Source organism: Tachypleus tridentatus, chromosome 10 (genome assembly GCF_004210375.1).
Source record: "Tachypleus tridentatus isolate NWPU-2018 chromosome 10, ASM421037v1, whole genome shotgun sequence".
NCBI classification, from domain to species: Eukaryota; Metazoa; Arthropoda; class Merostomata; order Xiphosura; family Limulidae; genus Tachypleus; species Tachypleus tridentatus.
This window is the reverse complement of record NC_134834.1, coordinates 110,797,339-110,814,318: the sequence shown is the minus strand read 5'-3', so window position 1 is coordinate 110,814,318 and position 16,980 is coordinate 110,797,339. Positions and strand designations below refer to the sequence as shown.

Sequence of the window (16,980 nt, the reverse complement as noted above, 5' to 3'; positions counted from 1 at the left end):
ACAAGAACTTGTAGTTAGGTAGAATCCAACAGATGAAGTCAGGAGATTGTGTCACACTTCTTCAGTGGAGGAGTTGTTCATGATAACTTACACATAAACACACAGAAAACTACATTGACCTGGGTAGATGGAAATTTCAAGGCTTGTGGAATGCCAAAAAAGAATTTTGCATACAGAGGGCAGCACTAAACAATAGTTATCATATGAGAAGAAGTAAGTTACCATATTCAAATCCTTATTAATCTACTATCTGGGAGAATTAGGGATGATCCTATGTGTTTCTTTATTGATAAGTACAAATATATGCAACATGTTACCTGTTTTCTGTCCACAAAGGGTACAGAAATCAAATGTAATGTTACATGCCCTCAGACTTAATGTTTAGTCACAATGTTGGTAAATAAGGATTCTATAATCAGACATTTCCCAACAATAACTATTTAAACCCTAACTTCCACATTTGTACAATAAAGAAAAATAATGATACATGAGTTATTATCTCTGATACAATTACAGTTACTGACAGAATACTGTCATTACTGTATTTCAAGTAAATATATTACTTAAAAGAATACTGCCACTACTGTTACAAGAATATTGCCACTACTGTATTTCAGGTAAATATATTAGTCAGAAGAATACTGGCACTACTGTATTTCACATAGTTATATTAGAAGAATACTGACACTACTGTATGTCAAGTAATTATATTAGAAGGATACTGGTACTACTGTATTTCACGTAGTTATATTAGAAGAATACTGACACTACTGTATGTCAAGTAATTATATTAGAAGAATACTGGTACTACTGTATTTCACGTAGTTATATTAGAAGAATACTGACACTACTGTATTTCAGGTAATTATATTAGAAGAATACTGACACTACTGTATGTCAAGTAATTATATTAGAAGAATACTGGTACTACTGTATTTCACGTAGTTATATTAGAAGAATACTGACACTACTGTATTTCAGGTAATTATATTAGAAGAATACTGACACTACTGTATTTCAGGTAAATATATTAGTCAGAAGAATACTGGCACTACTGTATTTCACATAGTTATATTAGAAGAATACTGACACTACTGTATGTCAAGTAATTATATTAGAAGAATACTGGTACTACTGTATTTCACGTAGTTATATTAGAAGAATTATATTAGTCAAGTAATTATATTAGAAGAATACTGACACTACTGTATGTCAAGTAATTATATTAGAAGAATACTGGTACTACTGTATTTCACGTAGTTATATTAGAAGAATACTGACACTACTGTATTTCAGGTAATTATATTAGAAGAATACTGACACTACTGTATTTCAGGTAATTACATTAGAAGAATACTGGTACTACTGTATTTCACGTAGTTATATTAGAAGAATACTGACACTACTGTATTTCAGGTAATTATATTAGAAGAATACTGTCACTACTGTATTTCAGGTAGTTATATTAGAAGAATACTGACACTACTATATTTCAAGTAATTATATTAGAGAATACTGACACTACTGTATTTCAAGTAATTACGTTATTTAAAAGAATACTGACACTACTGTATTTCAGGTAATCATATCAGATAGAAGAATACTGACACTACTACATTTCAGGTGATTATATTAGTTATTGGAAAAATACTGTTACTACTCTATTTCAGGTAATTATATTATACCTAAAAATATATATATATTTGTTGTATGTATATAAAACTCATGATAGTATTTGTACAAATTTATGTTAATGATAGTAAGTGTATTAGAAAAATTGATTAGTATTAGTAAACTAAAGTACAAATGGAAAGTGATATTTCATAGACATGATGTTAATATTTTCACTTACCCTACTGGTTTTTGAATTGAATTAGTTACAAAACTGGGCTGATATCCTTCAGTACCAATTATTCTGCAGAGAAAACATTTCTATATGAAAATGGTCAAGATAATATTGTAATAGACAACAAAATGTATTTTACACTAAATATAATATCAGTACATCATATTAAACATTTTGTATAAATATTTGCATTGAAATATACTTTTTCAGCTTTTGAAAATACATTAATAGTGGACTTACTGAATATTTTATTCACTTTATGTAAGCTTTCCTCACATGTATTGTACTTAATAGTCTTTGGAACCTTTACAATCAAACAACTGAATTTCAAACTGTAACCTATCTTAGCAGTATTTTCTTATCTCTAAATGACTTTTAATTCAATTGGTTTCCTTATATTACTTGTATAATTTAACTATCAAAAGTAATACACATTTAAATCCTAATTAATTATTATTAAAAAAAATATTCTGTCACATGTCTCAGCCACCAGTGTTTAGCCTGTTATCAGGTGGAACACAAGTGTATGAGACAACAGTATATTTATTTAAAAACTTGATCCTGTAAGATGTGTTACATACCAATTTTAAATCATCATTCTATTTAATAACAAAATACCAATAAATAAATGTACTGAAATGAAAAATATAAACAATAAGACATTTTAATTAATGTAGTGCTTTAAATACATATACACATATAACATAGAAGACAAAATAGTAAACATAAGTAGGAAACAATGTACAAAATGTGTTGTTAATAAATATGTAAATATATATATTGCTATGTAATATTAATCCATGTACAGTCACAGCACTGAGATAACTTACTTTTATTTTGAAAAAAAATCTGTTTATTTCCAGTGACTTTTACAAACAATATTGTAAAACCACTCATGAAACTAATAAAATGAGCCTAATCTCACAGGATACTGTAGTTATAGTTAATATCGTGCTCTGCTATGTGATAAAATTAGTTACTCATGCAACAAATTAGTCTAATCTTAAAATATATTGTGGTTATATGAACAGTGTGCTCTGTTATATGATTAAATAGTTACTCATGCAACAAATTAGTCTAATCTTAAAAGATATTGTGGTTATATGAACAGTGTGCTCTGTTATATGATTAACTAATTACTCATGCAACAAATTAGTCTAATCTCACAAGATATTGTGGTTATATGAACAGTGTGCTCTGTTATATGATTAAATAGTTACTCATGCAACAAATTAGTCTAATCTCACAAGATATTGTGGTTATATGAACAGTGTGCTCTGTTATATGATTAAATAGTTACTCATGCAACAAATTACTCTAATCTTACAAGATATTGTGGTTATATGAACAGTGTGCTCTGCTACATGTAAAAATTGTAATATTTCTTTTTAATGGAAGTTTGAGTTTTTTAAGTGAAATTCTAGTTTGTGAAATGACTGACCTACATATACATTGTCGCTTTAATATTTTCTTTTATAAATTCCAATTTCGTTGAAAATTGTTAAATTAATTTCAAATTAAAGGAAAAGTATGATAAATGTTGTTGAGAGTCTGTAAATGATTTTTCAGTTCACATGTCTGGAAAAGATTTCCTATCTGGTTTGAGAAATAAAATGGTTAAGTTGCCTGCCTTATCTTTCTTTGTTGTATCAACAGTTGAAAGTGTTGTGAGATAAAAGAAGTACAAATTGTTAACAGCTTTATATTCATTGATTATTGGGTTGCAACCTGTATTGATGGTTATGTGGTTTAGATGGTTGATTTCATTCAGAAAAAGTTAATATTGTTGATAAAATATAAAAGACATCAAGCAGCTGTACAGTGACTGTGAACAGTTTTGGAAAAGCTGGATGACTTATTTAATTATTTATTTAAAAATAGGTGGTATGGGTAGAGAAAGCACTGGTAGAGGAGCAAACAATGTTTCAACCTTCTTCAGTCGTCGTCAGGAGGAGGTTGAAAAGTTGTTCACTCCTCTACTAGTGCTTTCTCTACCATACCAGCCATATTTAAATATGTAATTCTGTACAAGTGGGTTTTCTTGTCATCACAAATTATTTAATTATTGATTTAATGTTATTACATGAACTAATTAATTGGTGTAAATATTATTTTAAATTGATGCCACCTTGACCACAAACTCAACTGTCCACTCATTTTAACTATATTTATGGTTTACATGAGAGTTGGGAAAGAACAGTGGTTATAAAATAATGTATGAAAATGTTGCAAAAGTAGTAAGAAAAAAGAAAATTCCACATGTTGTTCTGAACAAAATTTGTTAGAAAGAAAGGAGAATATGTTACATGCTTTTATGAATATTTTGTAATTGTAACTTTGTAATTTATTACAAAGAAAGGAGAATATGTTACATGCTTTTATGAAGATTTTGTAATTGAAAGTAGAGATATGTTATTAACTTGTTTTTAGAACAGCTAACAGATTACTTTACAGTGAATCTATAGAAACAATTACATCAATAAAGGATGGTTTGAAAGATGGCTCGTACGAGTTAGAGCAAAAAGAGCTGCCAACCTCAAAAATCTTTATTCAACTTTTAAATACTGAGTTTGTGTGCACATAAACAAATATTTACAAACTGTGCAAAGTATAAAAAATAAGTTTTATCAATATTCCTTTCACTAAAAATATATATTTAACATTTTAAAAAAATCTGACAGCATTTCAACTTAATTTCAAGAAATTGACCTCATTCATGAATGAATTCTAGAGGTTAGTATTATACGTACTTAATTTAAATTATATTTTCACTTTCTAGTTTGATAATTATGTTATATTATAAAGTTTCATATGTAATTTGTATTTTGTTAAAAATTAATCAGTTCAACTTCCATTTGTTTTTTTTTAAATGTCACATGTGAACTCTTTCAAACACGCTGACCTCATTCAATAATGGATTTAAACAGGAATTTACACACTGAGTGGATATTACATCTTTATTTCTGTGAATGAAAAAATCACAACCATACTACTAAGACTGCAAATCATAACTTACAGGCATGGGAAAATTTAACTCCTACTGATGATTAAATAAGTAGTACAATTCTTTTATTGAAAAATAGTTCAGCTAAAATATACTGACAAACTGATAAAAAGATTGAAGTAAGCTCTCTCAACTTATATACTCTTCTGTCAACACAAATTTTCACTCTCCATTAGCCTTAATGCCCTCCATTCCACAGATGTCAGCATGAGGTATCTATATACTAACGTGCAGCAACCATCCACCACTAAAAATGCAACACTAGCCTCCAGCCTTCTCTAATCTTGCAATTGCTAATCACTTTGAGATTGCTCATAACTAACCAAACCAAATCACACTGGAAGAGGGGATTACAGGTTGGAAATGTGAGAAGAGGTATCTCTTGGGAATACATTTTCAGTATAATAAATTTATTATTTACAATATGATGTCTACCTCTTCACATAAATAAATAAGAATTCTGCATTGAACAGGTGAAAGGACAGTGAGAAATGCTCAAAAGAAAATCATGGGATGTAAGAAGAAATAAAAAAAATATCATACTCATGGAAGACCACAGCACTTCTGAGCCAGTAATACTTCTCACCCATTTGTGATGTGTTGCCAAGAGAGCAGAAACAAAGAAGGAACCTCAAGAAAAATTCCAGAAATAATGGTACCCCTCGGTGTAGAGTGGCTATGGTATGATAAACCATAAAGGGGAGTTTGACTTCAACCAGCACTTAGTCGCACCTGGAACTTTATCTTCACCTCAAGATACTGGAAGGGAATAGAAGCTTCTGTACCAAGAACCCACTCCCATAAGCACACACCCCAAAACTAGATCTGTTGGAAACTGACATCCAGTGGACAATAGGAAGCAGAACAGCTATATGGGGTACATCTCCAGTGAAAACCCTTGTGGCATAGGGAATTTCTTGTTAAGTTCTTGGTAGGAGGAGGTTAACTATCCAAACACATGGGAGAACTTACGTGGCTAGTCAGACTCCATCCAACACCAGATTTATCAGGAAACGGCATCCAGCACACAGTAGGAATGAGGGTACCTCAGCCGGAGAGATAAACTGCAATATATATGTGATGGCATCTGTAATTGAATATTAGATCTGCAGTAGGAGGGATATCATGCCATATAGATCAAAAGAATTCCACCACCCTACTCTTCATTAAGTGGTGCTGTGCACATTCAGGAGAATAGGTTTCCATGATCCATCACTCCAGTGGTTAAGAACTGATATATGGCAAGATCTCCTATACTCCACTAGAAGGAGAGAAAAAATGCATTGGGGAGTCTGAAGGGCAGCAGTTGAGGAGATAGTGCAATAGGGACTGTGATAAGCTATTTTGAAAAACAGAAAAATTACAGTGAAGAAGTTCATCATCCAACTTCTGGCAGCATCTATAATTGTACTTTAGGTCATTAATAGAATGAACATCAAATGACTTGGATCATTATAGAGATAGGCAGTTATGTTATCCTGTCTGCTTTACTCCTGTTAGTCCATGAGTGTACAGTCTAGGATAAATGTATCTATGAAGCATGAAATAACAAGTTAGTTATGGACCCTAAGGTAGAATCCATGTAGAATTGCATATATATGATGGGTAGAAAAGAGAAGGGTATCTTCCAAAAAAAAAAAAATTTCAAAAGCAAACAAGTGCAAAACGTTTATAGTTAGAAAAAAATACATGGAAAAAAAAATAAAATTATAAACCCTGGCAATTCAGTGCAAACAGTCAAAATATCTGGATTGTAATAACATCAATCAAGAAGTGTTTAAAAACTGCAACATTAGAGAAGGCATTGGTCACAATGGGAGTAGTGTCACACTCCTACTGGTGGAGGGTTGCTGCATGATCAGTTCCATGTCAGTATGCAGATATATCATGTTAACATTCATAATGATAAGTTGGTGTATCAAGATTTATGGCAAAAGAGAATTTGCACAATGGAGGGTAGTATATGTCAAGAAAGATTTCTGTAAAAATAGGTATGACACTGTATTAGAAGTTTGTGTTCATGTGTTTTCTTACATCAAAGCCATATTGGGCTATCTGCTATGTCCACTGAGGGGGAATCAAACTCCTTATTTTAGCAATGTAAATCCAAAGACTTACAGCTGTCTAAGCATGGACCTATATTTTCGTGTACCAAAAATACTTGAGCTTTATTCTGATAAAAGTTTCTCTTCTCTCTCTATCCGAGTATTGGTAAAAAATTATACCTCATTTGCTCTAGTCTTTGTAACCCACTGCATCACTCCTTCTTCCAACTCCCTCCACTTACATCAATGCATCATCTGTACCAGACTTGGATATAAGCTTCCCATTATTACTTCCTATTCACTTTTTTGATACTGACAAAATCAGAAGATCCAATCACTAGTCATTATGGAGAGGAAAGTCAGGATAGTGTGAGAGGTAAGTATTATCTGAAATACATTTACAGTATGAAAAAACATAAACTCTCAAGAAATCTCCATAGATGAGCTACACAGAAAGTATCCAAGTAGAAATCTATTCAAAAACTGGTTCAAGCTACAATATCAGATGCATCTGATCTGGAAATATTGTACATGCTCATGAGAGTTGTCCAGACTAAGACCATGCAGACTAGGTCCCATGTCTCACTATTGAAGCCACAGAGCTAGGTCCACAGTTTAGTGGCTAGGGCATGGAGACAATAGTGTGACACAACTGTATAACAGTAATATAATATTAAGGAAACCTAACCTGAAAGTTATAGAATATTGGATGTCAAGCCACTGGAATTATGAATAGAAGGCAAGCTACGCCAAAGTGGACAAACCCTCACTCCAACCTGAAGGAAAAAATGCAACATATCAAACTTGGAATTATGGGACAAGAAACTCAACCTGAGTTACAGAATGTTGCATGTGAGCCACTGGATTTATGAAAAGAAGGCAAGCAATGCCCAAATTAACAAAACTTTTCCCCGATCTGAAAAAAGCACAAAACACAACAAACTGAGTTCAGAATTTTGAGGCCATTTACACCTCTCAACCAAAAGAAAACAGAGATCATCCAAACTGGAATTATGAAGTCAAATTCTAGCTTCCCAAACTGAGAGGCAAAGCACCTCTTCTGCCCCCACAATTAAGAAGGTGATATGAAACAAATGAAGTTCAATTAATGGCTCAAGGACTTTACCCTCGGTGCACAAAATCAGGACCTTCAGTGATCATGAAAAGTAATACAACAGTCAAAAGAGAAGAGCTATGCTCAATACAACTGGATAGCAAAATATCTTGTCTGAACTGAAAGTATTGAGATGCTCCAGAGTAGGCTGTAGGCTGGTTCTGCTCAAAACCAGGGAAGAATGCTCCATTGATGGTGCAATTTCCCTATTTTGAAAAGCAAAATCAATCCTACTTATTCAAGCCAGGAGTCAGTAGAGATGGGCAAAATTCCTTTGTGCTTTACTCATGAGTGGTAGTCCAATACTGTATGTAAAATATAATATTGAATAATTGTGTACCACCCAGAAAGTGCCAAGGTAGTCTTATGGAGCACTCCATCTCAACAGAGCTCAGTCCTGACATGAGTTTTATTTAGTATACTACTGATAGCTACTGCAGATTTGGAAAAAAACATATCTGAGCAAGCAACACTAATCATTATAAGGAATCTAAATGAAAAGATGAGAGGGTCCCTGAAAATAAATAGAGTAACACAGAAGTCACTCACCTCTATCACAATTGAGCCTGGGTATGTAGAACAGTCATGGAAGAAACTGATAAATCATGTAAATAATGCAACATAAAGGTACTAGGTGTGATCCACATACTAGTCTGTACAATTTCTTCCAGTGGGCAATGCATCCAAACTGCTGGGGTAATGAGATATGTCAAACTTAATGAGATGAGACTGAGAGAAGTCTCCACTCCTTCAAAGAAAGCTTGGTGTAGGCCGCAAGAACCAAGTGAGGAATCCAACCTGTCAAAGTAATAGGAGATAAGTCACATAACATAGTAAGATTCCAATGAATAGACAAATGGTGACATGAGCCATGAAACATTTCAGCACATGCAACATAACATCAGAGAGACTGATTACTTATTTTAAAATTTTGCACAAAGCTACACAAGGACAACCAGCTATAGCCGTCCCTAACTTAGCGACGAAAGACTACAGTGAAAGCAGCTAGTCATCACCACCTACAACCAACTTTTAAGCTACTTTTTTTTACCAAAAAATAGTGTAATTGATCATCATAATGTAACACCTTATAACTGAAAGGGCAAGTATGTTTGGTGGAATGAGGTTTAAACTCACGACACTCAGATTGTAAGTCAGCACCCTAACTACCTGGTCATGCTGGGCCCAGAAAGCCTGTATCAAGATAATATGGATCTGAGTAGCCATCAGAAAAACATGATAGGATATGAAGTGAATTTGTGAAAGAACCTTGGATAATAGATGAACTGGAGGAAATGCAAAAAAATGAAGATTCTTTTAATTATGGGTGAGAGCATCTACACCCAAATTCAAAGGGTGAAGTACGGGAAGCCTGAAAGACAAGAGGTGAGCATTCCAGTGTGTGGCAAAAGCACTGATGAAAGAAATTCCAAGACAAAAGCAATTCCAACAAATATATTTGAGGATGAACCAACAGTGAAGATCTTGCACTCTCTAAGCCAATAGAACCACCAGACAATCCAGTGTATCTGTGTTCCACTTGTCTCACAACAACCACTAAATGGTCCACATGTGAGCTTAACTTAAAAGGAATTCCAAGGATGCCCACATCCCCAGATAAAACAGTGTGTGCTGGTGAAGAAGAAGATAACTGTATTTGAAGAACTGTCTAAAGGCATAAAGGAAAAAGTCAGTTTGAACTTAGTATAAAAACACTCATAACTGTCTGTGAGCAAGAATAGAGTTTTCACTTTTTGATGAGAAATCAGGCTCTCTCATAACAGAGTTTGAGTGTGAAGTTTGGCCAAGTGGTAAGAAGATAGTCCTCCATGTAATGATAAGTGTAGATGCCCAATAAGTGAAGATAACATGAAAAGGATTTGAATGTCCAGGAAAATGTAGATGGGTCAGGTGCAAATCCAAATGGAAAAGCATAAAACTGAAAAACCTTCTTAACATGTACAAAATGGAGATACAGCCATAAATATTCTGGAATTGGAATATGAAAGTAAACATCTGCAGCATTGAATTTTTTCATCCATAAACTGGGTTAAAAGAACCAATAAAGGGAAAGAAACGACTCCATTGTAAAGCCAGGATGCTGGAAAAGTAGCTTTAACGCTCCTATGAAAAAAATATTTACATCCACTAAAGTGATTTTGGGGCCTATCAGGCCCCATATATTTTTCCAATAGAAACACAGTGATTTAGCAACATTCATTACAAACAACTTTAGAATGGCTCTGACAAACATTTTTTTACAATTTGAGCAAACAATTTTCAACTGTCTATCTTTTGATCTGCTGCACAAATGGCATCGTCCTCTTTTTGCCGTCTTTGCAGGCGGTTCACATGAGGTTGTTTTGTCATTATCTTTGCAGTAAATTTCTTTGATTTCAAGCACCAATTGCCGTATAAATTCTCTTCTGGCTCTTGATTTATGTTGACGACGAAATTCTGGATGTTTTGTCGAGTATAGAACGAAAGCATTGTACGCAGCAAGATCTAGAATGTTATAGAATATGCAGACTGACCAGCTTTGATAGCAAGATCTAGAATGTTATAGAATATGCAGACTGACCAGCGCTTTGATCGCCTCTTTGTTGTATAATATCTCACCAGTTGATCGAGAGGGTCGACACCTGCCTTCGTTGCATTGTAAAGATTGACGATTTCGGGCTTTCCATTCTCTTCTACTTCACCAGACTGATGCTGAGAACTCAGTAGTAACACATATTTTCCTGGTTTGTCTGAGTGCCTGAGAAGAGTGATGTTGTCATGGTAGAAAAACTTTGGTGATAACTCTCTAGATTTTGCATTTATTTCAGGAGGCAGGAAGGTTCTTGATTTCCGTATGGTTCCAACAAGTCCTGTTCTTTTTGTTCGTAGGTACTTGACATTGTTGTGAAGAAATTATCTGTCGTTATTGTGCTTCCTTTTCCAAGAAATGGCTGACTCAGTTCTCTGACTATTCTTTCTCTTTGATTTGTTTCTGTCGTATTTCCAACCTTTCCAGTATAAATTTGAGCGTTGAGGAGGTAACTTGTCTTTGCATCTGTTAGGCACCAAATCTTTATTCCGCATTTGCCTGGCTTTATTGGAATGTATGTTCTGAAGCCAACTCTTCCTTTGAAGTTACATAGTTGTTCATCCACTGTCAGGTATTCACTTGGGTTGTAACTGTTTTTGCAATTTTCAATGAAAAAATTCCAGACTCCAGAGATGGTGGCATCTTTGATTTCTCTATTTCTTTGAGAGTGGATGTCAAATCTGATTTTTGAGCACATTTTTTTGAATTTGTCTTGTGTAATCAGTTTTCGCAAAAATGGCAAACCGAATTCAGTTGAAAACATTTCGTCTATCGATGCATTTTTGGATTTGCTTATTCCAAGGAAAAGATTAGCTGCGATCCATTTCCAGAGGTCTTCTTCAAATATTGGTTCTTTCATGACGGTGTTTGTTGAGTGAATGATCTGTTCCATCATATTATCAGAAATGAAAATTTTGAATGTTTCGAATGGTGTAGAGACTCTTGGAGCAGCTTGCCTTGTAATGCCTGGGTTCCCATTGAATATATTGAGAGCTGTGGTTCTCCTGTTGATCCTTGAAGGTGTTGTTGAATAACTAAAATTCTTATCTTTGGACAAAAGTTCGTTCACTGGCATCGTAGTAAGATCTTCTTGATTACTTTCTTCACTTTCAGAAGGGTACGGCACGATTTGTTCATCATTTTCGGCTTCAGAAGGATCATCATCACAACTTTCAGAGTAGTCTTCGACATTATCATGTTCACTTTCATCGTCGGATGGTTTTGTCAGTAAATGTACAGCTTCATCAAGAGATATCATTTTTGACATGGTTTGAAGATTTCAGCTCCTATATATATAGGATTTGTGGATTCTTCTAGAATATTCTAGATTATTCTAAATACTTCTGTAAAGTTTCTAGAATGTTCTAGAAGAGGCATGAGCAAACTAGGCAATAATCAGGACCGTCTAAAATTATTGTTGGAGTAGAGTTATTATCCTAAATATCCATCTTTTGAAAAGATTTTGTAAAATGAACATATTTTTACTATAATTTGCTTTTTTCAGTTGCCCAGGCCTGTTCTAGAATTATTCAGGAAATAAATAAAGTCATTTTTATGTTTTTTGATCTGGGGCCTGATAGGCCCAAAAATACCCTTAGTGGATGTTTTAAAAAATTTTTTAAATATTATTTCGCAAATGTCTGAAAAGTCAATATATTATTGCTCCTTAAAATATAAAGGGATAGGGTCAGTTAATGGCAATTTCATTTAAATACAAAATTATTAGCCTAATATTAATAATCTTTCAAGTTGCTCTGGGGCCTATTATGCCCCAATTTTCGTAGGAGTGTTAAATAAGAAACTCCCAAAAGATGAGCTTATACACTCTACGACCTCTTTGTGCCAAAGATTAGAAATGGCTTGAACTCAACAGCTGGATGTTAAAAAGTCCCTGAGGAGTGAAAAGCCAACTGGTATAAGGGATAATGTGGAAAGGAGATATGAACTGAATAAGCAATCCTCTCCTGGGAACTTGAATCTGTGGTAAAGGTCTCCTTTGCTGACCCAAACCCTTTTAATGGAGACCTCAAAGGACTGGACCTTATAAGGTAGTCGAAAAACCATAGATGTGCTCCATCCTTGAGAAAGATACTTGCTGATAAGGTCAAAATAATCCTTGTTTTCCAGTGGATCATTGTGCCAAAGCAAGAAACCTGGAAAACTGAAGAGGAGATGCAGAAATTTGTTCTGTACAAAAACCTCTGATACAGTCAAGAAGCTAGAGTAGAAAGAGAAGAATGGAGACATGTCACACTCATTAGATTCTATAGAATTGTGAATACTAGCAAAAATAGAATGTCTGAAAAAAGAAGCTTCTCTGAAACTTCTAATGGCTGAAGAAGGAAGGTGAACTCCCTCCAGCAAAGCATTTTTCTCCACAAAATACCAACAAAAACACATCAAGATACCAAAAAGAGTTTGATTTGTTTGAATTTTCCAAAAAGCTACCCAAGGCTATCTGCACTAGCCATCCCTACTTTAGCAGTTAAAGACGAGAGTAAAAGCACCTAGTCATCACCACCCACCACCAACTCTTGGGCTACTCCTTTCCAAACAAACAATGAGTTTGGCTACACTTTATAATGTGGTCATGACTGAAAATACAAGCATGTCTGGTGGGACTGGGATTTAAACTTGCACACATTCATCTCAGACTGCAAAAAGTCAATAACCTGACCAAAGCAGAAATCAGTAAATGACTAAGATCATCCAAAAATTGCACAGGTGATATGTGATAAACCTCAGATAACAGTTAAAAAAATGATAAAAAAACGTAAAAAGTGGCATGAATCCTAGAAACTGATTGATTAAGGCAAATCATGGCATCTTGTCTAGACCCGTAAATAGGGAAAAAAGGATCTAACTACTAAGAGTCCATATACAGGTTCTCCAGGTGATGGAAGGCCAAGGCATACTAGTTCAATAAATGAGGAAGACAAGGCATGGCAGCACCTCTTTCAAGTGATCAGCAAATCTCATATGCACAGCAATGTCTGGTGAAGGTAGAAAGACCATGTAATCAGATGGATGATTTTTTCCCCGAGTAAAGAAGATAACATTCACAAGTTACAGAAGAAATACTCAAAACATTACAAACTGGGCATACTAGTTGCAATAAAAAAGGTGCAAAAGGCTAAATGTCTGTCTGATGAAGCTACTGGAAATATAGAGTTTAAAGTGTCACCAGTCTCCCCATGAACTCAGTCTCAGAGCCAACAGAATAAAAAACATCAAACTTCATATAAAACTACCTTTCTGCATATGAAAAACTGAATGTGTCAAACCTGATGTGTGGGTAACACCAGGCCCATGAAGTGGTAGATTACAGAAGGAGCATCAGGCAACTCCATGTCTGAGATGCAAACGTGTGTATTCATATTTGAAAAACATCTCCAAATATCTTTAGTAAAATAAATAAAACACAAAATGAATTGAACACCCACTAAAACTGGTCTAAAAGAAAATATAGTAATAATATTAAGGTGAACCTCAAAGTTGTAGTTATTTCAGCCTTTCAGAAAAAGTGAAAGTGAACCTTACAAATGTTGTTATTTTTGATACTAAGAAAAAGTGAATAAGTAATAACTGGAAATATAGAGTTTAAAGTGTCACCAGTCTCCCCATGAACTCAGTCTCAGAGCCAACAGAATAAAAAACATCAAACTTCATATAAAACTACCTTTTATAAAGATATGGTAGAGAGAGCACACTAATACAGATGTCACAAGATCAGAATCACTAAGGGTGATATAGTAAACTATGAAGACACAAACAAATAAGGTATAATTCGTTCCTAGAAAAGAAATCATTTGGTCCAAGATTTGCAGCTAAGGTAGTACAATGTGCTTTCAATTATGTCCTTTTTCAGGTCTTCTTAATCCTCCCCTGTGACTTTGCCAGTGTCTCCAGTCATCTTCAGCAGATTACCCCATGACTTCTCCTCATGCCAAATCACCACCTTCATTGATTATTATAAACCTAAAATATCCATTGATCTCATGAAGAAAAGAATCCTACAATAGAAAGGAATTTTTCTCCAGACTTCAAGCCATGCTGACCTAACTTATCTTTGTTGTCCCTGGAATTCTTTCCCACATGTGATCTGCTCAGCCCCTAATAGCAAAACTCTCCTTTTCAAATTTTCTCTCTCCTGAAGAAGTCCAATGTTCTCTTAAACAATCAGTCAACACAAATTTACATGCAATTCACCAGAACCACTAACAACTAATGGGTAAAACCACTCAATTCATGAATTTCATTACACTATCCAAACCAAAAGCAGATCTTATTAAACTCAATCACACGTGTTATTTCCAATGCTTTCACTTCAAAGCTAAACAGCCTTACAGGGACAATCTTATATAAATAGTCAATAATTCCTCAACCTTTCAACCCATGTGCTGCCACACACTACTTTGCCCACTGCTAACCAATATATCTAAACAAGCTGAGAAACTTCCACGATTGACCAAGCCACCCAGATTAACTTTCCAAAAATTAAGGATGCAATTACATCAACAAATATTATAACTTTTGCCATCCAGTCTATGCAGACTTAGCCTCTGCAAGAAAAAAATTCACATAAACTCAGTCACGTCCACTGACAACTTTCCTCAACGACTTTGGCCCCACATGCCTATATCAATCTATCCTGCACTACCTAAAGACTTCTTTCACTTTGACCCAACCTACCAAGATTATATCAAAGACAACAATTATGGTCATGTTTTTACAAGCTTACAATATCCAAACCTAACTGAGAAACTAACCTTTATTTTCTCAATCTTTTTTTCCATTCAGGACTTTTCTTACCCATGAACTAGACATATTTTTTTGGTTTGTTGGGGTACTCCCATTCCTCCCTCCCACAGCAAAATTCTTCAACTTTGGATTTATAGATTTCTGTCACCCTGAATAACCCTTTGTCCCACAGGGCTCATTCTTTATTCATGGCTCTCTTGGTTTCTCCTGACTGCTTGAGACATCTACAAATTTGCCATGTCAAAACAATCTTCTTTAAGTAAGTTGAAATCAGAAAACTTCAAGTACATACCCCACCACCATCCTGAGAGGGGTGGAGAGTTGCTAAAATTTCTGAGCACCCCCAATAATCTCCCAAGGTTTCACTTCAAAGGATCTCATACCAGAATTATAAGTAGAATTATTATTATCATTATAATTCATACCAATGCTTAGATGGGCAGAGAAGAGAAACATTTGCAGAATGAAGCTAAAGTGTGAAAGAGGGTATGTTGCAGAATGAAAATTCAGCACATAGATTGAGACATTCACATTTTGATTTTAAACATACAATTAACATTTACTGGTGTAAAAAATTAAGAACAAATGAATATTGTGTAGACCTCTTCTGGATTTATGTTTGGTTTCTTAAGCTCATAACATCTAGTTATGAATATTATTATTTGAACTTTAATACAAATGTCACAAAACATATCTTACATTGCTATGATATCTGAACCATGTATGTCTGAATTTATACAAACTTGACATTGACTATGTACGTGATGTCACTTAAGTGTTATAGACAAAGTTTTTAAAATGACAGAAACATTTTCACTGTCTATAGTTACTGAATGAAAACCAAAAGTGGATAATTTAGAAACCTCTGAAAACGCTCAAGAACAAATGTTTAATTTCACTTTCCCATGAAGATGTGAATATATGGAATTCAATCTGAGAAAATGTAAGTGAATTACATAATTCTATTATTTACTTCAACTCCTGTTTCAGATAAAGTACTTAACTCAGCTTGGTCTTGCTTGTGAGACGCCATACAAGGATCAAACATGAAATGACACAATAACTTAGTGTAATAATCAAACTTAACCAGACATCTCATGTCTTTGGTTAGTTTTTACACCCTTTAATACAATATTCTTTATTACGTATTTCAAAATCTTATTTCCTGCTGAGCTGACACTTATATGGAACATGTAAGTAGAAGAAATTAAACAACTGTACAATAATAGTGCATTTCATGTTGTAATTGCTAGTTTAATGAAACCTCGATGCTCAAATTCTACTACCAGTAAATGTTGGCATATAATGAAACACTATATTTCATGTAAAATTCAAAATTTATAAAATGAAATTCTGGCAAAGACCTGTGTGTATTCTACTGGATTTTATGAACAAAATCTATTGAATTTTTAATACAGAGTTTATGTGATGACTATATAAAACAAAATCTATAAGCTATGAATTTCACAATAAGTTGTAATGAAAAATTAACACTAGAAACAACATGATAGTCAAGTATATTTTATTTATGTAATTTATAAAAGATTGAAGGAACAAAATTATATGATGATAATTTATAAGTTTTGTTAGGGGTAATGCTAATACAATGTTCCAAAGTGT

At 33.9% G+C, this 16,980-nt stretch overlaps 1 protein-coding gene across 18 annotated transcripts in view; it reads right to left on the bottom strand.

The window, feature by feature from the left end:
* LOC143230083 (uncharacterized) overlaps positions 1–16,980 on the bottom strand; it is a 180,340-nt gene that overhangs the window by 105,590 nt on the left and 57,770 nt on the right. For all 18 annotated transcript variants that reach the window (XM_076463106.1, XM_076463100.1, XM_076463103.1 and 15 more), the window contains one exon: positions 1,853–1,915. In XM_076463106.1, coding sequence (XP_076319221.1) covers positions 1,853–1,915 — 63 coding nt within the window. The remainder of the gene's footprint in view (positions 1–1,852; positions 1,916–16,980) is intronic.